The sequence below is a fragment of the Cydia fagiglandana genome, chromosome 14 (assembly GCF_963556715.1).
Source record: "Cydia fagiglandana chromosome 14, ilCydFagi1.1, whole genome shotgun sequence".
NCBI lineage: Eukaryota > Metazoa > Arthropoda > Insecta > Lepidoptera > Tortricidae > Cydia > Cydia fagiglandana.
The window spans coordinates 13878276-13904978 of record NC_085945.1 but is presented as its reverse complement, the minus strand read 5'-3'; the positions used below and the strand labels follow the sequence as shown (position 1 = coordinate 13904978).

The following is a 26703-nucleotide window of genomic DNA, read 5'->3' as shown; positions in this document are numbered from 1 at the left end:
GGCATTTTTCTCTGTCACTCTAATTACGCCTTCATTGGAGTAAAAGAGAAAGATCCCCGCAATTTGCGAATTTCTGTTTTCGCGGTAGCCCCTCTGTGCCGTTTCTCGCCAGTCTTCAACCCTAGCTCGCACAGACCAGCGTCTACCGGGTTATTTACATTCCCACCAGTTACCACCAAGTTGTTACCAGTGGTAACTACTGGATTTTTTTTTCCCACCTTTTACCACTGGTAACTGGGAAAAATCTGATCTGAAATCTTTTTTTGATTTTTGGTACAAGCTTTTATCGCTGACTGTACTTTTCTTACCACAGCCACAGACAACTAATACCTACTCATCGAGACAATTCTAAAAACCCCTAACACAATTAGGTTGCGTTGTTTCATCACAGAGTTCCTATGGCCACCTCCTGTCTCCATCATCAGATCAGGGGGCCGATTTTTGAATTTCGATCGTTCGATTTCGTCACTCGAAAATCGATGGAAAACGGCGAAATGCTTATTTTTGAGATACGAGCGATAAACATTTGGAATCTAGTGGTATTGATCACTCGATTTCAATTTTATTAGTAGAATTTAAATGCCTAGTAGTGGAGATATTAATTAATGAAATACACGAAATCGAGTAGGCGAAATTCAAAAATCGGCCCCCAGTTCGATGGTACCATAATATTGCATTGTCATTCGATTTATACATGCACGCAAAATTTCAGCTCAATCGGAAACCGCGAAGTGGATCAAATTGAACTTGCAAGATTTGATTACTGACAGACAGACAGACAACGGTCAGGTGAAACTAAATAAAAGCTTGTAATACCACCAAACCGAGTTAGTGTAACAATTTGGTGGTAACTAGTGGCAGGTGTCTCATATACATTGTAAGTTAATAAAAAGCTTGTAAAATAAGACGTATCCGAGCCTGGCATGGCAACAAGCTAACATAACTCCCGTATGAGTCAGCGGGATGGCCGATGTGATGAATCACGAACGCTTTACTCCCTTGTTTCTTTTATTTTGGAGAATTGCTATTTAGGAAGCGCAGGCGCTTGGAGTATGTCTCTCAACATTTATTATATTTAGGAAATGCCTCTGTACTAGGGAATGCAAATCGGTTATTTTTTGTATGGAAATAATCGGTTATTAACCGAAACCCGCAGTGTAAATTTCATTCGTTAGCGCGACGTGACGTATGCGTTAAGTGTCATTTTGTATGGGATTTAGAGTTTCCAAAACTTCCCTCTTGGCGCGCTGTTCAAAACAAAAATAGCAAAAATTATATGAGAGGGATAAGTAAGACTATCTGGCCAAGAGAAGATACGATCCAGCAGGCTACGGCCATATGTTGTGATGAGGACAACCCAAAAAACCAATACCAATTTTATCCACCGATGGATAAAATATTTGTTTGTCCCATAAATAAGGAAAATTTATTACGTACAGTCAAGGAATTTAAATTCCGACCCATTTCGTACTTTGTCACAGTGACAATCAATATGAAAGCCGCTAGAGACCTCATACGGTTGTCACTGTGACAAAGTACGAAATGGGTCGGAATTTAAATTCCTTGACTGTACCTATAAGGCTAACTTAGGTTACCAGCAAATATGATTAAAAAGAAAAGGTTGTGCAATTATAACAAAATATAAATTTTTCAATGCATTTATTGAACGTTTGTTCACATTTCCGATTAGTAAAACGTTTTTACACAGTATACGACTTATACAGTTCAAACTTTTTAAATGACTTATCATTTAATTCCTAGGTATAGTTTGGCCAGCCAACCATGTCAGTACCTATAATATTTTTCACATAGCTTGGGTACGGTGATAGCTGTCATCTCCATACAATTTATAACTTTAAGGGCCCCCACATCTAGCGTCTTTCGAGCGTCGGCGTCTACAACTCTATGGCCGCTGCTTGACGCAACGTCGACGCGACTGCGCAGCGACGTCATTTTCCATAGCGCTGACCAGACGCCGACCGCGCCGACGCTCGAAAGACGCTAGATGTGGGGGGGCCCTAAAACGCAAAAATGGATGTCAGCGTACCCAAGCTATATCTATTATAATAACTATAGTCGGGCACACCCATATTTTGTCCGTACAAAAGGGCCCTTTTAAAATTAGTGTGTTACATCCAAGCCGCCTTTTTCTGCTGAGAAACTGGTTTGCCAGACTATAAAAACAAACTAGCCTCTTTCTACGAATGCTAGCGTAAGAAAGAGACGCAGCCTTCCTTTCTCTTTATTTTTTATTTATTTTTATTTTGCTCTTTCTTTTTATATGGCAATTTTAGTGACATGTTTGGCTGACCCGACTTCTTAAGACCATTTTTCAAACAATTTGTTTATTATTTCATGCAAGACTTAAATAGGAATTAAGCTTTCCTATTTTTCGGCAGTGTTCACAATAAATTTAAAGTTCCTACTTATAGTTCCCAATTCAAACATAGTTATATTATTAAATTTATTAGAATACACCGTAAAAATAGGGAAGTCAACTATGGGATCTAAATTCGGATATAAACTTACGAATTATGAATAATGGTCAAAAACGTAATTTATTAATAATTAATAATTATTAACACTTCTTAAAACGTTCTAAATGCGCACCAAGTTGTAGGGTTTTACCCTAAAAAGTAGGAATATTTCATTATTCTAATTATTTCATATCTAATTAAGCGTATACATAATATAAACACAAATAATCATCGAATTATACAGGGTGTTTTTGAGATGTGACAATTATAACATTTCCGAAAATATTCTTCTAAAGCTCGTGACTATTTTTGTCACGGGAGTCGCGTATTTAGTAAATATATTTAAATTGTTTTGCTGCATAAAAATTAATAATTTTGGATCTAGTAGGTATGACTAAACTAATTAGAAAAATATTTTAGGCAAGTACTTTCAGTTATAAAAGTATTCTCATATTATAATTTTATGTTGAATTTATGGCAAAACTTAATTGTAACTACAAATGATACTTTAAACATATTTATAAACGATGTCGTATCAATTGGAGTTACTCGGACTTTATACTTAAAGCAGTCTTATACAGTTTCTTAGAAAGAAATCGAAAAGCCGCCACAATTTTCCTATTTCTTACAGTATCGGAATACCCAAGGTTGTAAAATAGCCCCATGTTTTTACCTATCTTTTAGGCAATTCTCAGAAAGTAGGTATGGAGTTGTGTCTAATTATCACCAACTTTTCCTAAAGTTTTATGTGTGATTGTTAGAAATTAGACGACAAACATATTTTCTGAAAATGGCCATATTCAATCCTCTCTTAATTTCACGTTTGAGAGAAAGAGGAGTGTATTCTACAAAACTAGACAAAAATATTAGCCTACAGCCATTTTTAATTTATAGTTTAATAGCAAAATGTACAAATAATTTGAAAATGTACTATAAAAGCTCTTAAAACTAAGGGACAGATTACTAGGAAGCGTTCACACTGGATTTTATGGTAAAATAAGAAATTATTGCAGAGATCATAGACTAGATCATAAACAAACTTAATTATAAAAGTGTTCAATAACATGAAATGGATTTGACAGCTACTATTTGATGTTTAGTTAGTAACATTTAACGCATTCTACGGCACCATTCCGCAGGATAGTTTGTAATTATTTATTTTTAGATTAGTTTTATTTATTTTTAGATTTAGTTTTTAAGTTTTGTAGGTTAGTTATTTAATTATGTTTTAAGTATCATTTTTGTTTGTAGGTATTAAGTTTGTATACACTAATAAAGTTTATTGTACGCATTGTTTGACATGCAAAATGGCGTTTTCTGAAGAAAATAATACATTTATATTTTTCATAATTTAGAAAGTTTGTTTGGTTTTTTTTTTCACATTTATTGATAATGTCTCCATTCTTATGCGATTTGGATTGTTACAAAAATGAAAACATTTAATGGAATTTGGGAACCCCTTTATGTCCCTTTGGGGACCAATTTCTGATTCTTTTATGTGGCAGAACCAATTTCTGAAAAGAAAAATACAAAACTTTTAAATTCTCAAACAAGTAAATGATATTATTTTCTGCGAAAACACCTCACAACAAAGATTTTAATCATCACTAACAGAATTTGATTTCAACAACTATCTAAAAAATAAACAATGTCAAAGTACATGGTGTTATAACTATGTAGTTGACGAAATTAAATGTGCACCGATTCGACGTACAAGTTGTTCGAGAGATCGGTGTGAATTATATTTCGTCAGCAAAATAACTAAAGTTCCGCAATTATATTACAGATTTATACACTCACATGCTTTTGGTAACTGTAGCTACCAGCTGTCACCTTTATTTTATTATGCTGAAAAATATCAATCATGTGAGTGGCTAAACTAATAAAACTCTAAACTTACTGTTTCATGAAAATGGAAATACATATAAAAACCTTAGTTCATAACTGAAACTCATTATTCTGAAATACAGGCAAATAAAAAAGTGGTGCTTGTATTTCTTCAAGTAGCTATCTAGATTTTATTAAATAAAATGTTAAAAAAACCAGTTAAAATTGATTTCTTGAGTTAAAAAATAACCAAATGGCCAGTTAGGTATAATTTAAGAAAACTTACACTACCTAATATTACAGCTAGGTATATAAATACATAATAAATTCATTTCACACATAATTTAAAACATGCTATTATGAACAGCAAGTTGTTTATAATTACATATTATATAGTTTTAGTACTTAAGTTTCTAATTTTCTTTATCGCTTGACGCCGACTCTGTGCGTTTTCTTAAAGTCCAATAATCTGAAAACAAAGAAATATACAGGTTAAAATAATTGATATTTATTGATATTTATTGAAATCAAATCAAATAATGTCAACTCTATTTTCATCATCACAATAGATATATTAAATTTATTTTAATAACACACAATAGTTAAAGAGGGATAAAAAATATGCAACAATTCATCATTGTATTTACGTTGACAAAACTACGGGGTATGCGGCATACATAGTGAGACATAAAATAGTAGAAAATAAAAGAGGGCGCCACTTCCTACGTAACTGTCACATTTTTGACGTAAAATGCTTAACATGGCAACAAGGTAAGGACATTTTTTTAGTTCCATTTTATTTAATCTCTACTATTTTATGCCGCACTATAGATACCAAATAGGTATTAGGAGTAAAAGTCCAAAGTTTAGTAAATATCTTTTTTATATGTCTACAATGTTTTTATTTAATTCTATTTAAGCTTTTATCATACAAAACGAATTGTCATGTGGTACAAAATCAATCCTAACTAACTTTTCTATATAGGTATGTACATACATATTGTGCAAAAACTGATTTAATCCTGCTAACTGATTTGCTCTAATATTACCTATCCCACGCAAGTTTATCGGATCGAACCATCAGTAATAGGATCACGAATATCACGATACAATGCCGATGGCGGGCGGAAAGATCCCGAATATGCACGTTCCAGGAATCGTTTAGTTTTATAGGGGATTTCAGAGGGATTTTAATGTGTGCTTAATTTTTATTAGAAGTCTGTATAATCAATTTGAAATAGTTTCTAATATAAATGTTAATATGTGTTTAGAATATTTTTCGTTGAACCTTTCAAAGAAAAAGCGATATAATATTAATGACTGTGCTATTGACGAACAGTCATGTATTCAAGAAAAAATAAATATTTGGCAAGTCTTTACAGATTTACATGAAATATGAACATATCATAACTTTTGTAGTGTAACATATTATTTATAACACCAACTTCGAACTATAATCAATTTCCAAAAACTAATTACAAATCCTACGCATCGAGAAAAAAAAAGAACAGTCGCGGTAAACCACGAATATTTCATTGTTAAGAAGTAAGGTATTTTTAATATGCTTGATATTATTTGAGGAGGCAGAGCTGCACTGCAACCAAGTGTTGCCTTCAAATATCAGCCTTACTTCCAAATGGAGAAGATTCAAATTGTATTAACACATTTTTGTAAGACGTCAAACATTTAAATGTTCCACTATACTCGACATTGTAAAACGTGTAAGCCAGGTAGCCGTCTCAATAAATACGCTTGGTTCTCCACAGTTTTTTTTTATTTATTTTTCCTCGGTGTCAGCCACACTCCAAACCGGTTTTTATTTGCGTCCCTCTCTGACGTTAGATCGGTTTGTTTTTAGCAGTCAAAAGTCGTAATTGGAAACCTTTAGAGACACCACTCGGTAATAAAAGTTAAATATAAAAAAGGGGATCTTTCCGTGTGAGATAATTAAAATGACATTAAGATGGCACGGCCATTTTTAAAGTAATATTTTTTTAAGATTGAACTTTGAAAAATTTAGAATTTCTTTAAGTAATTTTTTATTGCTAGCAATTTAGGACACCGTCTTTTTCTTAATGTAAATCAATTTTTTATACTCAATCCCTTCGACGGAATTATCTGTTATTATGATATAAACTATATACCTAATACAGTCCGTAAATCAAGGTTTTAAAACACTCAAGTATGCTTTAAATAAAATTCGCGTTTGTGAATTCGTTGTTATAAACTTTTATTGCTTTTGTTTGTCTGAAAAAAAAAGATACTGAATGGTAAAGGTGTCGTAAATATGGAATTTGATTACAAGGTTGATCTTTATGTTTGAAGTCAAAATATCGGATTTACTCGGATTTGTTAGTTTCAGGATTACGGTGCAATCAGCTTAAAATCAATACCTAGGTTTTATACTGTTTACATCTTAATATTTTCTTAGTGTCTATATGCTTACAGATCATACGATGATAAATAAATAAAAAAATCACGAAATCGGTCGTAGTGTTTTTTTTGTTACGGTTCGCCTTTCGTCGAAACACAAATAATGAGTACGAATGAATCGTAAGTTAGGTACCTAAGTCATGTCCTGATATTTAATTAATGAGGGGATTTCATATTGATTGCGGGTATGTAGGCCGTATTTATTGCTTTGTGTAAATTTAATAAAGCTTAACCTTTAAGAAATAAGATTGTAAACCATTTTCATTGTTCAGATCATGATAAGAGAAATTAGCGAAGCATACATTAAGGTTTATAGTTAAAAAGAAACTTTACGATCTTCTTAAGTAATAAAACTTACGTGGGTATTATAGTATTAATGCATAATACTTTAACAGATTTTTGCACGTTATTTATAAGACACAACATTTAATAATAAGTTCAAGTACATGTTTCAAGATTCAAGATTAATATAATTACACCGAAACAGTTCGGTTACAAAACCATTTAAATATTGTATAATATAATATCCCATGCAAACGAAACACGCGAGTAGACGCGAGGTTGTTCACTCTAACGGGATCTTTACGGCGTGTTAGTAAACAACGAGCATTATACATTTACTTACGGAGTATACTAACTCAGCCAGGAGTGTATTAGCCTAATCTGAAAGCGAACTGAGAAAAAAAATCGTCCAAAAAAGGTAAAAAAAAAGATATTTCAATTTAGTGACGTTTTTAATTACACCCTGTATAGTGTATACCCTGAGTGAGGTGTGTAACTGACTGCAATAAATTTACAATACTCTTTCAATATTGTAAATAATGTAAATATATTCCATGTACATTTGTAAACATATATTATGTTTTTAAATACCTATACGATAAAACCGACAAAAATCTAAATAAAAGGGATATGTCAGGTGCATTGGGCTAACTTCGAAAGCCGTGATAATTTTGAAAAATCTACTATACCAGTAGCACTTGGCAACATTTATCAAGGCATCTTGCTGTCGCTATTGTCGAAAGTGCTTCTAGTTCAGTAGATATTATAGCGACTTACAAAGTCACCCCGCATTCGAAGTTATCCCAATATTCCCAATGCACTATACTTTGTGTAGGTCCTATTAAAAAAGTAAATATCTGTACTTAAGTTAGATAAACGCAAATTTTCCAAACCATTTCTTAATTTAATAAACGTTAAATATAATTTGAAAATCGCAATATTTAGCTTTTAAATATCGATTGGCAAATTTCGTTCCCACAGCCACATGCCATGATTCAGAACGATTTCGTCCGATTTTGATTTTGACACGAATTCGTGCCTCGATGACTGACGGCTTCCTGGAATAAATTCTCCAACTTACTTTACTTTGTTGTGAAATAACCAGCGAAATGTTGGATTATAAACTAGGTATCAAGTGAGTGATCAACATTTTATTGTAGGCGGACTTTCCTTTTTTTATTGCTAATGATGAAACTAAAAGAAATCGCTGCTTTTATTTGAAAGAACCGCTTGCCCACGATTAACCTATTAAAACTTTTAGCTTTAAACAGTTAATACGTTTTGGGCAAAAATTAAATTTTTGGTACAAGCTTTTATCGCCGACTGTATTTTTTTTTCCACGGGCAACTAATACTCATCGAGACAATTCTAAGAACCCCAAACACAATTAGGTTTCGTTGTTTTATCACAGAGTTCCTATGGCCACTTCTGGTCTCCATCATCAGATCAGCTCGATGGTACCATAATATTGCATTGTCATCCGATTTATACATGCAGGGCAAAATTTCAGCTCAATCGGAAACCGGGAAGTGGATCAAATTTAACTTGCAAGATTTGATTACAGACAGACAGACAGACAGACAGACAACGGTCAGGTGAAACTAAATAAAAGCTTGTAAAAACCGGCCAAGTGCGGTGTAAATGCAGTCTTTCGTTCCATTCGTCGTGCAAGGGTCACGCCTTTTATCAACAAACTTGCACGGTACATAGCAACAGAATCTGTAGGGTCTGTTCCTTATCGGTTGGAACAAGGAAACAGTTATCGCAGGGCATTGCCCCAAGGGCCAAGTCAATGCATTTTAAATGGAACATCGCTGGTTCGTGCCGACTGGAGATGCAACTAAAGCTGCTTTTAACTCCCAGGCGTATTCGGATTTAGAATAGAATAGAAATAATTTTATTCGTAAGCACAAAATAAAAACTTATACTTCAGTATATAGTTTATAGTGTAGTGTATAGTTTGTAGTGTAGTGTTAGTGTGTAGTTTTTTATGTTTCTCTGTTCACAGAGAAACATAAAAAAGAGAAAGTGCCACGAAATGGTCTCACCTCAGCATGTTGCTGGCGACTTCCAGCGCTGATCTTCCGATAAGACCATCCAATAACATAACAATTGCAATATCATTTCAATAACAGATTATGATAGATCTGGATTAGTTATGGATCTGATCTGTCAATGTCAAAAGTTACGTTGAACACGTTGCAGAAATTTCACTTTTACATTGACGGAACAGATCCATAACTAATACAGATCTAATTCATAAACTGTTATTAAGATCCGAATTCGTCGAATACGCTTACTACACCTACGTTGGAAGACATGTTCATTTCAGTTAGGCCAGGTCATAAAAGACACTTTTTCGTGCCCTCGACTGTGTGCTGGACTTCTGATTGTGCTGGACTTGGCCGGTTTTTAGGGTTCCGTACCCAAAGGGTAAAACGGGACCCTATTACTAAGACTTCGCTGTCCGTCCGTCCGTCCGTCCGTCCGTCTGTCACCAGGCTGTATCTCACGAACCGTGATAGCTAGACAGTTGAAATTTTCACAGATGATGTATTTCTGTTGCCGCTATAACAACAAATACTAAAAACAGAATAAAATAAAGATTTAAATGGGGCTCCCATACAACAAACGTGATTTTTGACCAAAGTTAAGCAACGTCGGGAGTGGTCAGTATTTGGATGGGTGACCGTTTATATTTTGCTTTTTTTTGTTTTTTTTTTGCATTATGGTACGGAACCCTTCGTGCGCGAGTCCGACTCGCACTTGCCCGGTTTTTGATTTATTTAAAAAATGCAACTGTCATTTTGCAATTAAAATGTGACATTTCATTAAACTAACGTTACTTATGACTAATGAATTTTGTCTGAGGTTTTTAATTGATAAAAGTAAAACTTATTATGTACTTAACAATAAAAGTGACAGGACAGGTAATCATCCTTAGTACCAATAAAATTTTGGACAAATTTGAGCAATCGAATGTCATTTCAGTAGGTATATGTCTGGGTTATAAAAACAGGGTTTACATGCTAAGTGCAATTACAGCCGGGTTGGGATAAGATTATAGGTGGGTACTTGAAATTATCGGAAAATTTAAGCGGGTTCTAAAAATAACTTCTGAATTGGAATATTTAGATATTCGCCGAACATCCGATAATGTTGATAACAGTGGCAATTTACTTAGTGTCGGACTCGGACCAAGCTAACTCTGAGTAGCATTTGCAACGACAAAGTGTGGCCAATTGGCCATGTCATAATGACACCTCAGACACCTGACATATGTAGTTTGATAAGCTTCTCCTACAAAAGATTCTTTTTCGATAAATACATTTAGGAAATAACGGATTTTAAATTGTAAATCGTGACCGTATTGCGTGCGTTGAGAAATCGCTCGAAATCCGCTAATTTGGAAATTCCGGTTAAATTGGAGCCACCAGTAAGCCACTTAAAAATTTGCACAAAATTATACTTTCTATCCATACAATGTTCATATATCCGTCTCGTCTCGTATCAACTTACTGGTTCCGAATTAGGAAAAATTGCCTTAGATATTTTTTTTAATTATATGTGAGTCACATGTACGTGCAATACAGGTACAGGATGCGATTTCTTAGGAGCCCAATAATGTAATTTTAAACTTTGGTGATTATAAGATTTAAATTTTAAATGACAAAATGTAAATTATTAAAAGTATACTAACTACGAAATTGATTAAAATAACTTGATACTTATAGATAGTTAAGTTTATGAGTGAAGACGTTAAGGGTAAGTAGGTACCTACTTACTTTTCTTACGTCTTACCTATCTTTGAATTTACGACTTTAAAATGAAGTAATTGCTATTGTCGAGTAAATAAAACAAACTTCTATATCTTTCAAAATTAAATTAGCCTAAGCAAATTAGAAAAATCTGCGGAAATAATTCGTGTAGTTTTGAAAATTGGTACATTCGAGATATGAACAAAAATATGAAAAAAGGTACCTTCAACCCCCCTCTACACCCCCAGCACACCCCCTACCCTCGAGGACTTTTAGTATGTTTATCTGGACACCACAAGGTATGCCTGTACCAATTTTCAAAACTACACGAATTATTTCCGCAGCTTGCCCAAATTCGGCTTAATTTGACGTGGCTAAATAGTTTTATAAAGTTACACACCACTCTAAAAGAACTTCACAACGCATCAGCATTTTGAAAAGAAAATAATATCTTCTACTGAAATGCCCCTATTGAAATTCTCTGCAATTTGAGTCTTATTCCGAAGAGCATACTGTCTAACGTAACTTATCCGATGTGTGATGAATGTCTAATTTAGATCGATTTTATTGTGTTATTTAAATTAGGACTGTTGAGGAATCTTCACAATGTGCGTGCTACCAATTTTTAAATTAGTCGAAGATCGAATTATGAATACCGTTTTTCATAGCAGAAGTAGGTAGGTACTTTTGTTTCTTTTTTTAATGTCTTTAGAAAAAAGGGTAAGGTATTATCTTGCTGGTTGGTTAGCTACTACTAACTATAAACGATAACATTATATTTTCACTCAAATACGAGTAAATACCTATTCCTGAATATTTTATAACAATAATGATGATTTCGATTTATATCTATGCATCCAGTTAGATTCACGTTATTTTTTGCTTCCATTAAATCAACACTGACTTCAAAGTAAAACACCTTGAACTAATGATGATATCATCGAAAATTTTATGTCAAGTCTAGACTTGTTGAACAGCCACAATCTTGGTATTTCAAATAGACCTCCAAATACGAGAGAAACAGAGTGAGCTGCTCTTTTAGTGACTTTTTCAAATGCAGTATCTGACGTACGGTTTGTGATTTTTCAAGTGAAGTCTTTCGGAGATGCGTTCAGGATTTCTTCATCGTTAAAAGTACATATTTAGTTCCACTGCAACCTTTAATAATAAGTCATTATTACCGAAGACACCTGCACCCTAGCTAATTAGAAAAGGGTGTATCTTCACAGGATGTCCAACCGGCATACACCCTTTAAGAATTTATGGAGAACGTTCCCATAGGGCACGGTGGGGACTCGGGAGTCACGGTACACGGTCCGTTCCAGTTGGGAAGACAGAATTTTAATGCAGTACGTTACTTGTGCTGCAGTGCGTTGAGGTTTTGAAAACGACCGTTGGATTTGAAGTTGTGTATAGCGAAACAGCTGCTTGAGCTTAGGTTATGTGTAGACGAAAAAAAAACGTATTTACTTCCGAAAGACCATTAGAGCCAGATTTTTGACCCTAAAGGTTATCCTATCCGTATGCAGGATGTGGGAGTAACATCGTATAGAAATTGCGGGTACTTTTTGTCAAGTTAAGAACTTTCTAAAGTCTATTCTATAAGATGGTGTTGATGATTGACTTCACCGGATGGTCTTATCGGATGATCAGCGCTGGAAGTCGCCAAAACTGAAAGTGGAAGTAGTGGAAGTATATCATGCTGATATAAGACCATTTCTTGGCAATTTCACCTTCCTATGTTTTTCTGTTAGGTACCTATGTATAATTTTCCGCAAAAATAAATTATTTCTATTATATTCTATACTTCCTGTCCTACGTGTCACAAACCACAACCGACTATTGAAGAATTGTTTATCAAAGCTTTCTGAACAAACGTGACTCCAAAACCAATCAGATATGGTGACAAACAGACCGACACTTCCTTATAAGTGTTCCTATTGTTCGGTCTGAAAGCGTCTATTCCGGCGGTTCCGAGTATGGACTGTGTTTTAATAATGCATGTCTATTTCTTCTAAGACCTTGGACTAGTGGTACATACATTAATGTGTTATGTGGCCGCATACATACATGAAAATTAGTTTATTTTTATTTTTATGGTAATCAGTATAATTATTGGATATTTTATACCTACAATGGGTTGGGAGGTAGATTGAACCGACCATCAAGGGTAACCCAATGGAAAACCGTCATATTTTTCGCAAAAACTCATATTATATGTCATGCGAAAGAAAGTTAGAAGAGACTCCCACAACAATAATCTACTCTTAAATTAAAATGTCGAACACCTTTGAAATTATCAAGTTTTTTTTTATATCTAGGTTTGCAATAGTAGAAGGAAAATATTGTAGACCTACATACTAGTAGATATCACCGCGAAAAAGTTTTTAATGTCAGAGTTATAATCGTAATAAATAATGTTGTCATTTACAGCTGTTTTAACTTTTTAAACATTTTTAACTTCAAACCAGACGCATAAAAACAAAAAGGTCCAAGAAAACGTCTATTGTTGTCGACTTTTTAACGGTCTCACCTTGATGATGAAATTAGCATAAATATATTGCAAAATAAAACTACAAATTTCCACACAATAACACCAATTACTTATTTTTAAAATATAGCCGATGAAGATGATGTTTGCGATGATGTCCCAAACAGCGATTAAACGAAAACAAAATCAAAACAAACTATGATGGTAATGATCACCTTTCGTAGTCACGACTGTCATGTTCCTTTTAATTTTGAGGTGTATGCCTGGGCAATAAGGTTGATAATGGAATGTGTGTTGAGAATTACAGGTTTGGTCCTGTTGGTTGAGTCATCAACTCATCAGGTGTGGTCACTGACTTTGGTTACGTCAGTGAGGCCTCTGGTCACCTACAAATCAAAATGGAAAAAATTTCCCTGCGGGCTTCAGGCACAAGACAGATGAAATAACTAACAGATCTCGGTCTGCGTAGCCGTAGAACAATATTCTCTAATACATATTATAATTTTTTTATAGCCTATATTGTGTCCCACTGCTGGGCAAAGGCCTCCCCTGTTATAATTATTATAATAAATGCATAAATATGCTCTATCTTTTTGAAGTTATAAAATCCCCGAGAGAAAAGTAGACTTTCCTGGTAAGCAAATTTTCAGAAAAGAGTCAAGCCCACTCTTCTAGTTTGTTCAGTTCAGACAAATTTAGTTTATTTCACTGTAGTTACAATAAAATTTCACTTCCGAATCACAAATGTATTAATAAAGAAAATACGCAATTTATTAAAGATTTCAAATAGGTAACAGAATTAGTTTTTGATCTAAACATTAAATCTTAAATCACAGACTATAAATTATGGACACTATTTAAAAATACCCTGTATATGTACTGACAAGATAACAGGTACAGTCACTTATTGACAGAGTTGATCATTTGAACATGGTAATAATTGGTGTCAAGTGGACACTCCCGTCTCCTCAAACATGTTTATTTGACTGTACCTATCTAATCAGGAATAAAACTAGTGCATACCGATGGCTAACATGAAATATTTGTGATATTCTCTGCATTCTGCAATCAGCAACGTTCAATATTTAACATAGGTTTAGTTTTGATAAGCTTGTCAAATATCATGGATGCTCGTAAATAATGCACAGATATAGTGCGACATAAAATAGTAGAAATTAAATAAAATGGAACTATACTCGCACCAATAAAAGTCTGCAGCGGATTTGATAGCCCACGCAGCGTAAGTGTTATTTATGCGTCATAATTTCATAGAAGTTTGACGTTTAAAATGACACTTGCACTGCGTGGGCTATCAAAATCGCTGCAGACTTTTTACGGTTTGACTCTATACAATTTCTATACTAGTTTAATCATTTTACGTCAAAAATGTGACAGGAAGTGGCGCCCGCCGCCCTCAATAATTTTCTACAATTTCTTGTCGAATTATAACTTGTCTCTTTTCGCCTAGAGTCAAAACAAGAATAGTCAGCAGCGGATTTGATAGCCCACGCAGTGCAAGTGTTATTTTAAAGGTCAAACTTCTATGAAATTATGACGTATAAATGACACTTGCACCGCGTGGGCTATCAAATCCGCTGCAGACTTTTTTTGGTCCGACAATACAGGGGCACGAGAAAAGTATATTGTCCGAATTATCATAGTACAGTCGACATAGCTAATTCTGCACAGATTTTGCAGAGCAGAGTGTGGAAGTCTCACTATAATTGTTCAATTCATAAAAAATAATGGCCTATGTGCGGTCACACTTTTTCACTGAAAAGTTAGTACTTTAAGTAGTGCATATAGTTGGCTCAGACGGACTTCGAAATGTGCCTGTGCACACCAGATGCCTGTGGATAGACGTGCTCGTGCGAGTTGTATTATACAGATCTTTAGGAGAGACGGCACACAGCTCGCGTGACGTATGCGTGTACTGCTCAAAAATTTAACGTCTACACACACGCAGCCGGTGTGCTCTGGCCTTTATGCTAGCTTTATCCATAGACTATTTTTAGGGTTCCGTACCCAAAGGGTAAAACGGGACCCTATTACTAAGACTTCGCTGTCCGTCCGTCCGTCCGTCTGTCCGTCTGTCTGTCACCAGGCTGTATCTCACGAACCGTGATAGCTAGACAGTTGAAATTTTCACAGATGATGTATTTCTGTTGCCGCTATAACAACAAATACTAAAAACAGAATAAAATAAAGATTTAAATGGGGCTCCCATACAACAAACGTGATTTTTGACCAAAGTTAAGCAACGTCGGGCGGGGTCAGTACTTGGATGGGTGACCGTTTTTTTTTGCTTTTTTTTTTTGCATTGTGGTGCGGAACCCTTCGTGCGCGAGTCCGACTCGCACTTGCCCGGTTTTTCTTTTTCCAGTCCCTATAATTTTAACGCTGTAGATTCAGTTATAATTGCCCGACGATACTCGCTACACTGGCCTCTATAATTATGCCAGTAGCAAATTGCGATTCCTTTTTTCTTTCTTCAGTTAATTGCGAATTCTTTCCGTTTGTTTGTATGTAGGTATCAGATTTAATAAAGATGTTGAAGAATTTTATTTATATTGTGTATGAAATAGTGTTATTATAGTTACACTTTCTTGGTCCCAAGACTGTATTAACAGTCTAGAAACGAACGAAACGAGTCCTTGAACGAAATAAAGATTTGTCTGTGAAAGAGATGTCTGTAATATTTATATTATATTTATATTTATATTCATTCATTCATTCATTCATTAAAAAGAAAAATTATTCAAATAAAACTATGGTACCTATTGAACAAATATAAAGTCTGCGAACTGCAGAATGTCTGTGTTGGAAATATTCGCTGTATTGGGTACGGTCTTGAAATGAAATGAAATGTAGTTACTATTTAGGTATAAAATGCTTATGCTTTTTATATTGCTTGGTAGCTCAGATGGCAGAGCACTGGGCTAGCGATACAGTGGTAGTGGGTTCAAGTTCCACCCAAGACAGTCAATTTTTCCACTTTGAATTCGTTTCTAAGGTCATCAGACATTTTCACAAAATCTCATATAACTTCTAGTTAGTCCTGTCATACACGACCATATGACGAACAAAAAAAGACAAGTGGTGATTACACAGTCGAGCAATGAAGATCGATCGATAGGAAATGGTGTAATGGAACAAAAAATCCGACGTAACCGGTCAATGACCCTAACTAAACCTGCACCACACCTTCAAACTACAGTACAATTAATCTTAATACGTTTGCGTTGTAAAATTAAATTTGTTAATGTAATGGTAGTAAGAACATGGTTTTATCTTGTCTTGGAAATGGTTTTTTGTTTCATTAATCTTCAAAATAGTCGTTATTTTCTCGTTAAATGTTTCATGTACCTACCTAGATAGCGCTACAGTTTAATGTTAGCAGGTAGTAAACTTGAATTCTGAAATACGACATCGACAGTTGAAATAAAACCATAAAGCAATGTCGGATGTTTGTTTTGCTATGTAAATCTACGTAGGTAAGCTTAGGAATAGAATAAGTACCTATCGGCACGATTCGGGATATGAATTAGAGATTCACTAGGTATGAAATAGAACAGATATGTGACGTTCCACGGCAAAAGGTACCTTATGGCGGCTAGCGCTTACGCTATTATTAACGCCGCTCCAACATTCAGCCGGGGCAATGGTACCTTTTGCCGTGGAACGTCACATATATAAATTTACTATTTCATATCTAGTGAATCTCTTTCATTTCCCGAATCGCGCTGTAAACTTGCGTCAGATACATCTTGCACCTCATATGTGTGCCCAGATTTGCCATAGCTATGCATGGAAACGAACCATTAGTACCGTTCCCAGAGAGCCAAGATATTATCTGTGCAAAGATTGCCATTAAGATGGCAGAGAAGGATTGCATCCACCTACTGCCGTATTCGAACTTCAAGATATTCACAAGAGACGACACGTACTAGATCCATTCTAGATACGTTATAGTTTAGATATCAACTAGTTCTCTTTTGCAGCGCAATTCGGGCAACCAATGTCACTTTTACGTTAGATAGAGTAAGATATCTAATTATCTATTAGATGTGAATTGGATCTCTAAGTCATATACTGTGGAAATCGTTCAAGAGTATCTTCAGAATCGCGCAAATGTCAAATTGAGGTTAGATCTTAAACATATCGTTATCGTATCTTGGTGATGACTAAAAGATATCTAATAGATGTCTATTTCAAAATCCGAATCGGGTCCCTAGACAGGATAAAAAAGGGCTTGCGGTTGCCTGGGTTAATTTCTTATTTAGGTATCTATCTACATCTACCTGCCTGCGATGAATCTTGTGCTCTTGGGCTTGGGGTGTATTGTAAGAATTTCAATGCCCTCCGACTTAGTTTTACAAAAATATTTCAATTTGTATTCTACATCTTCACAATCCTTAAATTTTTCTGTTTTATTGGGGTTTAAAAATTTTCATGTAAGTTTTTGGTAGCACCTAACTCTTAATACGTAATTAAAAAATCGCAAAAAATTAAATGATGAAAAAAGAGACTACGTTTATAATGAAGAAGCTAAGGTATCATTCACTAACCTCTTATAATGGCGTCAAAATTAGTCGCACGATAAACTAAGAACTATTGAATCTACTTTACGAAGTAGATTCAATAGTTCCTAGATTAATCATGTATTTAGGAAGTTTGTTTAGACCCTGTGAATATTAGCCACGTTTTTTGGCAAATGACATAAAAAGGGAGGAAATTTGGCATTTCCGCCCACGTCACGGAAGTCGTCGGGACGAGGCTATTGCCCCAGCCGACAGGACATCGTGGGAGTCGAGGTGACGGCTGTGTGTTCCAAATTACGAAGTTTCGGGCTCCGTGCCCGAAGGAATATGTCTAAAACTACAAACAATTATAGAGTTCGGTCAAACACATTTTAGAAAAAGGTCCCTTCTACGACTTTGGTTAAAAATATGGGTGTAGCCAGGCGTGTCTCACTCCGCGATTTCGTCGCTTTGCTACAGGTAGCTAAAAGTACATCCGTTCCGCCCCAATTTTGGGGTTTGCCATAAGCCGCGCGTGGCGCTATCGCCACCTAGCGGCCATATCTGTGCTGATCGTAACAGACGCGTTTTGTTAGAGAATGAGTCTTCTGTACTTAGTACTATTATTTATTCTGTGGTGTAGCAAACTTATTCAAAAATATTTCATCACATAGTTCTTAATTACGCTCGCTAGTTCGCTGATACGAGTATAAAAGCTATGGGACATATTTTTGAGATGATTTAATTGTGCACCCATATTTTTATAGCTGACTGCACATATACTTAGGTAGTACAGTTTTTCTTATATGAATTTCAAGTACTGAAAATATGTATCCCGCCTGAAAGAATGCAGCGTAAAATTTGCTATAGATTCCCTAACTTTGGATTGTTTATAGGCTATAGGAAATACTCGAACAAATTAAGAATGCTTTATTTATAAATTTTGACAATTTACAGTTGAATTTAACTTTTTAACGTACAACAAAAAAACTTGATGACATTACTGAGTTTTATTTTTACCTAGCCCACAACAGAGAATATCTCAGTAAATCTTAGTGGTGTTATTATTGTGATGGAAAAGGACCACAAACTTCAATTAAATTGTGGTTGTTTTATACAAACTGTTTTTAAATCTTGTCGCTGTCATCTTTAAACTTGCAAGTCTTGCAACATTAGTAATAGAGGGGACAAGGTGTCAACTATTGGGTATCGAGCACTAAAACGTTTATCTTATGTCAAAAGGCTCCTCTTCACGTTGGGCCAACGCCAACGCTAACGAGGGACGCAGCCATGCGGTAGAATGAGATAGCAATATCACTTGCTCCCTCTAACGCATAAATGCGTCCCTCGTTGGCGTTGGCGTTGGCCCAACGTGAAGAGGAGCCTTAAAAAACTTATACCAACAAGTCTACAAATTGATCAGTGCTTTAGACCAGCGGTAGGACTTAGATTAAGTCTAAACCTGTTTTAGAGGTCGTTGCCCTGCATTGTAGCGATCAAGCATTGTCTCAAGTATCTACAGCAAATCTTTAATTGCTATTGCACCTTAAGTTTTTCATAGTCTAAGTTTTGCTTTATTAAGTTGAGTTGATGAAGCCGGTATAAGAAACAAGTTACTTATATTATTAGTGTCCGACCTAAACCAGATTTTGTGCCGAAACCAAAGGTTTGGTTTTGCGCTATTAGTTTCGGCCAAAATCGAACCTCCAACAGAAACATATAATTAATGCCAAAATGTTTTGGCCAAACGGTCGGACACTACCGAATTCTGGCTTTTCGAATTCGAATTCCGAATCTGGCTGAATGCGCTGATACTTACATTCTGTGTATGATAACATCTATTATGTACGTGCATTTTGGCAAATAAAACTTTTGAAGTTTGAATTACCACTAAATAATTATATCTAAAGAGTTAACTTTACAGCTTGCAATGTGGTTTAATATCACCAAGAACTTCGATTCAGCAGTGGCCATGATTAAAAGAAGGCCAACTCTTTCCACGCATACTTATTGGTTGGATAAAAGATAATTCATTAAACGCTCTTATATCTTAATGAATAATGATAGGGCTCACATGTAATTTTGTTCGACTGCGATCCGATTTATCTCCGATCTGAACCTATATGCTACGTATGTGCACCTATATCTATACGATTAATTAAATATCTTATTTCATTCAGACGTTCTTGCAAAAGTGTGCTTTGGTATATACGAATTAAAGTACTCTTTTTGTTGTAGAAATTATGTAAGATACGAGATGTTCACAGTCATCTGACTTACGCGCCTGCCAGGATTGGCAAAGTGAACTTTATATTATAGGAATCAAGATGCTTTTCTGATTGCAAGATCGAGGAAGATAAGAGGACGAGAAAGCTAAATGACAATGTGTGTAATCCAGCGGGCGCAGCACGGTTCCATTTTTATCGACTATCACTATGCGCATCCCTTTCGCACTAACATACTTGTTAGAACGTGACAGGCATGGTGATAAGGGATAAAAACGCGACCGTGCTACGCCGCCAGGAGGCAATGCGTTTGTCATGTTTGTTTAGGGTGTGTACTTTCGATAAAATTTCTTTCGGGCTGATCGTGATTCTAAAATTAACTTTTGCTTATGCAGGTATATCTCTTATTTACTGCCGTGTTGAGTTTCAATTAAGTACCCTTTTTTACTTCGGTTGAAAGACGCAGACAGGCTTGCAGACAGTGTATGTATTTGATGGTGCCATCTCACTTTACAGAATACAAATAAGGCTTCAAATAGTTGCTTCGGGTTAAAAGTTTCTAAGGAAAACTAGGGTTTAAAGGTCTACCTTAGGATTTTTACCCTGAATATTCGCTTAATAATATACATTTCAATATCGTGCTGATTCCGATGAAACTTAAAGTTATTTTAAAGCTGACAACCCTAAATTGGTTCCACTTGCAATTAAAAAGCACAGTTGTTAAAATATAAATGCAGTGTTATTCTTAAATCAACATTCAACAATCTTATATGAGTTAGCCGAATGAAAGGCACTCATCCAAAACGAAAATGATTTTGTACATTTTCTTTCTTTTAACTTTCAAGCAGAATATTTTTTAAATCAGATTTGTGGTTGAAAATTTATATACATCCAATTGTGTCAAAATATTTTCAATAATGTTTGTCCAGAGAGGAAAATGGGGATTACGTTAATATAATAGAAAGGCGGTTTCAGGACGGTCGTCCACATTTTTCTTAAGCTTTTTCGTTTCCAAAGCAAAAGCCAGGTGAAGAAACTTCGTTAAGGAACTTTTAGGCCATTGTCTTCAGAGGGCCTACCGCGAACCGCGTTCGACGTGTTGCCTCCCTGTCACACTTACGTATGAATTTACAAATGCGACAGAGAGGCAACCCGTCGAACGTGGTCCGCGGTAGGCCCTCTGATTCTCACGCATAACGATTAAGACGTGGTCTGTGTTTGAATAGGCGTAAAAAGTAAAAAGGTGGAACCGAGAAACACTGAGGGATCGAAATTGATCGAATACTAGATGTTTTATTTGTTTATTTGTCGCCTCCGGTGGTTCGGCCACGTTTGTCGCAGGCCAGCTGACTACGTAGGAAACATATGCCTTAACCTAGCCCTTGACGGCCCCCGACCCCGCGGCAGACCAAAAAAGCGATGGCTCGATGTCGTGAAAGCAGATATGAGCGTGAACGGGCTCACACGAGACGACGCCCAGGATCGCGCAAAGTGGAGGAAAGCAAGTAGGAAAGCGGACCCTGGCAAAGGCCGGGATAACGCTAGGTAGAAGAAGACTAGATGTTTTATTTGAGACGGAAACAGTACCTATTAGATATGTGCGAATTTCTAACAAAGAGCCGTGGGAATCGTGGGATCTACTGGGCTACTTGGAAGTCTCGGAAGCCCGGAACATAGGTATCCTTCCCTTTTATCAAAGTTGGTTGGGTCCTAGACCACAGCAACCAACATTCGTGGCTCTTTGAGATTCCCAAATCATGGTGATTTAATATCATAGCTGGCCTTTTTTCAAAAGCTTGCCGGTTTCTGGATCAGCAGACATATCTTACTGTTGGGCCCAGGCATCATCTCATTGGACGAGACCACATTATCATTTTGGTACCTCGTCATCCTTACACCAATTACAGAATGGGGAATTGCAGAAGTACTTATGCAGGTTTCCTGGTTATGTTTTTTTTTCACCGAAGGACGTAGCCACAAGACCAGTTTCAGAGGTTTCGCGAAAATGACCGAGAGATATTAACCCTAAGTATCCACCCAACCCAATATTTCCCACGATAAAAACCCCACGGTAGCGGAAACAGTTAATTAATGTTGTAATGAGAAAGTAGGTACAGTGGACGTCAAAGATATGTTTACACTTTTGCACCTTACTCCTTTGTAATAAGGCGAAAAATGTAAACATATCTTTGACGTCGACTGTACTTGTACTCGCAGGTCGAGGTCACTGGTTGAAACTGAAAATAATTCAGCCGAGCGATTTTATTTAGAGTGTTTCTGGTGCTCGAAAGTGCTCAAAATTTTCGAGTTGTGCAGCCAATTAAAAATTATGATATGCCTAATGTGTGCTGCGTTTGCTGCATGCTATTTAAATGTAAAAAATGTTTCGTTCAGATTGATTTTAAGTAGATTTTAACAATTATATAATTTAAAAAAAATACTCTATAGTCTGTATCTTTAGGTATTTAAATAGAAGTAAACAAAATCTACCCCCAAATGGCTCCTTAAGCCAGTTGAGGGTAGATGAAAACATTACGTGATCAAATAATGTAGGTTTAAAGTCAAGGCGTTCAGTGACTGTTCCAGGCGGTTTTGTATTTGGTCGGTTAACCAATAAATGTTATAACTACCCGAAAATGTACAAATTGTTTGTTTACTTTTATTTTAATACCTAAAGATACAGAGTATAACTGGGGTCTTATAACATTGTTAAACGAATTTGAGGTACATATTTTAAATACAGTTTAATTTAACACATTCAGGGCCAAGAACCCGACAGGTGGGTACACTGTTCGTGGCGACTACGCGCTTCATACGGCGAAAACGTGGCTACGCGCTACGAGCGTAACCCGTAGCGCTTAGTGGCAATGAATGTGTTAAAGGTATGTTTATTTATTGATTTTTAGACAAATCAAAGCTTACCTGTCATCTGCAGTTGTCTTCTCGACGCCGGCGTGCGTGGCGTTCGCGGCGTACGCGCCGCTCGTGGCGTGCGTGGCGTACGTGGCGTTCGCGGCGAATTGGGGCCGCTGCCCCGCCGTGGGCTCGACAACATCCTCAGTTCCGTGTTCCCTACGCTCGCTAGCGCCTCCGTCGCTGACCTCGGAGACTTCGTACTATCCTCCTCCAAAAACTTCACTGGCGAGTCCATTTTAGACGCTTTGTAAACACACTCCGTCTCAATATCAAAGTTGAATCTTCTTATAAACCGCTTCCTTTCTCTCGAATACTGCTCCGCCATTAAACGTCTTGTTTCATCCCTGTCCGGCGCGCCAAAAAGGCATTTGCAACTCCCACGACGTCTCCTTGGTGTATTCGCGACGTTCCTCAAAGGCGCCATTCCTGAAGACACTTCGAATCTCCTCTGTTTCGGCGTCCGTCCTCCCGCGGCCATAGCAAGCGTCAGGTGATCAGGACTGGTTCGCGAACATCTGACTAATAATCTCCCGAGAGAAAACAGCTGTTCTCAGGTAGAAAGGGAGGTTGGGGAGCGCGTGAGTTAGAGCGGGGGAGAGATAACACCTGGCGCGCGCCAATTCTAACCTAAAAGCGCGGCGTGACTGTGCCGTGCGCGCGCGTTTGCCTCTCGCTAGCAACTGACTGACGCTCGGTTTCCCGCGCTCCGACGCGCCGAATCGCCGATTTTGGCAGCCACTTCCACTTGGCGCGCAAACAATGGAATCCAAGGACGCTTTTTGTGTCTTGCGACACAGGTGAAGTAAGAAAAGGGGATAGTTTTGAGTTTACCTTGCCCTAGTACAAGTTGGCGGCATTTGAGCGGGAACTCGGTGGATATTTTTAGCCGGCCGGCGTGACGTTATCGGCTGATAACGCAAGCGTTGGCTTGTTATGTCATAGTGATTCGGAAGGGTTTCCCGCCATTCGGACACGTGATTATACACACATTATACTAATGGCAACCGACCAATACGAACAAAGAATTACATTCAACAGGTGTGCCAACCTGCCAACCATTTGGTTTGATTTTGCATTCTGCATATATATACCTATTTTTTTAATAATTCATATTACATATATGTATGTACATATATTTCAATGCAGGCATTGTAGCATTCTTGGATAATATACCTACTTACATAATATGATCATTGATCAAAATGTATAACCATTGTCCATCAACTTACCACTCTTACCAGGTCTAAAAGTAAATCTTTATTTTATTCTTATACCTTACTATAGAAATTAACGTTACTCCATATTTGCTAAAGGCGGACTTAGGCTTTCTCTACCACTCAACAATGTATAATAATATCTAAGTACCTACTTATGTCAAAGCGTTAAAACTCCTAGGCTATCTAACCAAAGTCAGCCATTGTCACTTAGCTACTGATCTAAAAATTTCGGTTACAGTTGCTACCTCAAGCACACGTTACCTTATAAAGTTACAGCCTATTTGGGAGCTTATAATTGTGTTGTGTAGACAGGCTAATAATACCAACATGTTACTTGGTGATTCATAAGCAGGTAGGTACCTACCTGGCGAACGTATGAGTGACCTAATCATTTGGTTTAATTGTGAAATGATCAGACATATAGTATTCGCATCGGGACTTGAAATAAAATGAAAGCCAATGAAATTAAATTGCCGACTTAAAATAAAATTAAATAAGAGTCGAATTTTCTCTTATCAACCAAATAACTATGTAAAATCTATTCAAATCAACCTAAACGTACAACTATCAAATTAAGATCAAAATTCAAAACCAAATTCAATTGCAGAATCTACTTCCATTGATTTTCGAACGAGCAGCTTGTTTTATCTTACTTATACAGGGTGGCTAAAAAATAAGTGCATTCCCTTCGCCAAGGAGGTTTTGGGATTATACTGAGCAACTTTTACCATGGGACCAATCTCGAAATTGCGAAAAATATATAATTTGGATATTTCATACATTTTGGCTGGTCCCTGGAGGTTAGTCCCATAGTAAAAGTTGCTCAATTTAATCCCAAAACCTCTCTGGCAACGGAAATGCACTTATTTCTTAGCCACCCTGTATAATTACAATTATAAGAAAATAATTGAGAATTTAAGACAACAATTGTAAACAAAGTGGTCCTTCTGTCCCGGATAATAAGCTCTAACGCAATTAATTTTAGTGTTTCATTCTAAGTTTTTATGATACCTCGATGTTGATTTTTTTTTTCCCCTAGCCTACTTTGGTGTCCCACTGCTGGGCAAAGGCCTCCCCTCGTTTTCTCCACTCGACCCTGTCATCGGCATTTTCCCACCATTTGGGGTAGAATGCGTCTAAGTCGTCCCGCCATCTCCTTTTCGGTCTGCCTAAACTCCGGCCTGCACCGTCTACTGTATTCCGTGGGTCCCACTCAGTAACCATTTTGGCCCACCTTTCTGGGTGCATGCGGCAGACATGAGGCAGACGGATGTTGATAATAAATAATAATATTGAATATTATTATATTGAAATAAAATATTGGTTTTATGATGTCTGACACTTCATCATTTAAGTGTCAGAGATCATAAAACCATTAAAAAAATTCAAAACTAATATCTATATACATATAATAAAGCTGTAGAGGGTCGAAAGTCTGTACATGGAAGATATTTGAAAAAAAGTTGGCGGGGGATACTTAGAATCGATAACAGAACACGTTCCAACAGTTTTTAGAATTTTTGTCTGTTTGTCTGTTTATCTGTTTATCTGTTATAGGCTATAAAAATTAAACCCTTAAAAGGCGGGGTAGCCACAACACTCGATTGATTTAAGTTTGCCCCTGAATCTTATGGCGCTACGTAGGAAGGAGGGGCAAACTTTTTCAAATATGTGCTACCACTATTGAGTACCCTGGTAAACTAACAGATGGCGCTGAATTTAATACGTAGTGACATGAATAGCCACCGAGGAAGGTTTTTGCCAAATTAACTCTAAGTTTAGATGAGGGGGTACGGACATCAACAAATTTAATTAATTACCCCTCATTGCACAGTGCCATCTTTTTCACGACTACCCGAAAAAAGAGAGAGAGAGTGTATTGTGTTTTCAGCGTTCGTGTTTGTATGTAGGTATATATTTATTTATCTGAGTTTCTTTATTACACCTTAACTTCTGAATGCCTTAAGTAGTACATAGTAAAAATGTACAACTGTCTATCATATTGCGTTTTTATATCGAAAAATTTTCGCGCTCGCTTCGCTCGCGTTTTCAATCACTTTCTAAGATATGATACAGGTGACATTCGGGTGGCGACTGCAGCAGCATTACTCTGTTACAACGTTACTGCTACAGCACTGTCAATTTTCGTGATAAAATGATGTGACTGATTTCCATACTAAAAGTAAAAATGTACAACTGTCTATCATATTGCGTTTTTATATCGAAAAATTTTCGCGCTCGCTTCGCTCGCGTTTTCAATCACTTTCTAAGATATGATGAAGGTGACATTCAGGTGGCGACTGCAACAGCATTACTCTGTTACAATGTTACTGCTGCAGCACTGTCAATTTTCATGATAAAATGATGTGACTGATTTCCATACTAAAAGTAAAAAACTACAACTGTCTATCAAATTGCGTTTTTATATCGAAAATTTTTCCCGCTCGCTTTGCTCGCGTTTTTAATTACATTCTCACCTAAGGATAAAGGTGACATTCGGGTGGCGAATACAGCAGCATTAGGTACTCTGTTGCAACATTCGTGATAAAATGATGTG

The 26703-nt window shown here is 36.4% G+C and overlaps 1 protein-coding gene across 1 annotated transcript; it reads right to left on the bottom strand.

Annotated features, from left to right (window-relative positions):
* Positions 1-3764: 3764 nt before the first annotated feature.
* On the bottom strand, positions 3765-23920 carry LOC134670809 (uncharacterized). The gene is made up of 2 exons (XM_063528631.1): positions 22936-23920; positions 3765-4773 (listed from the first exon to the last, which is right to left on the bottom strand). The coding sequence occupies exons 1-2, from the start codon at positions 23405-23407 to the stop codon at positions 4718-4720; spliced, it is 528 nt and encodes a 175-aa protein (XP_063384701.1). The 5' UTR covers positions 23408-23920; the 3' UTR covers positions 3765-4717.
* Between the last annotated feature and the right edge of the window lie 2783 nt (positions 23921-26703).

What these genes read in the sequence shown, in the direction of transcription:
- LOC134670809 (XM_063528631.1), bottom strand. Translation starts at nt 23,407, where the DNA reads ATGGCCGCGGGAGGACGGACGCCGAAACAGAGGAGATTCGAAGTGTCT. An exon ending in AAGACAACTGCAGATGACAG is followed by an intron (nt 4,774 to 22,935) that starts GTAAGCTTTGAT and finishes CTTTGTTTTCAG; the next exon opens with ATTATTGGACTTTAAGAAAA.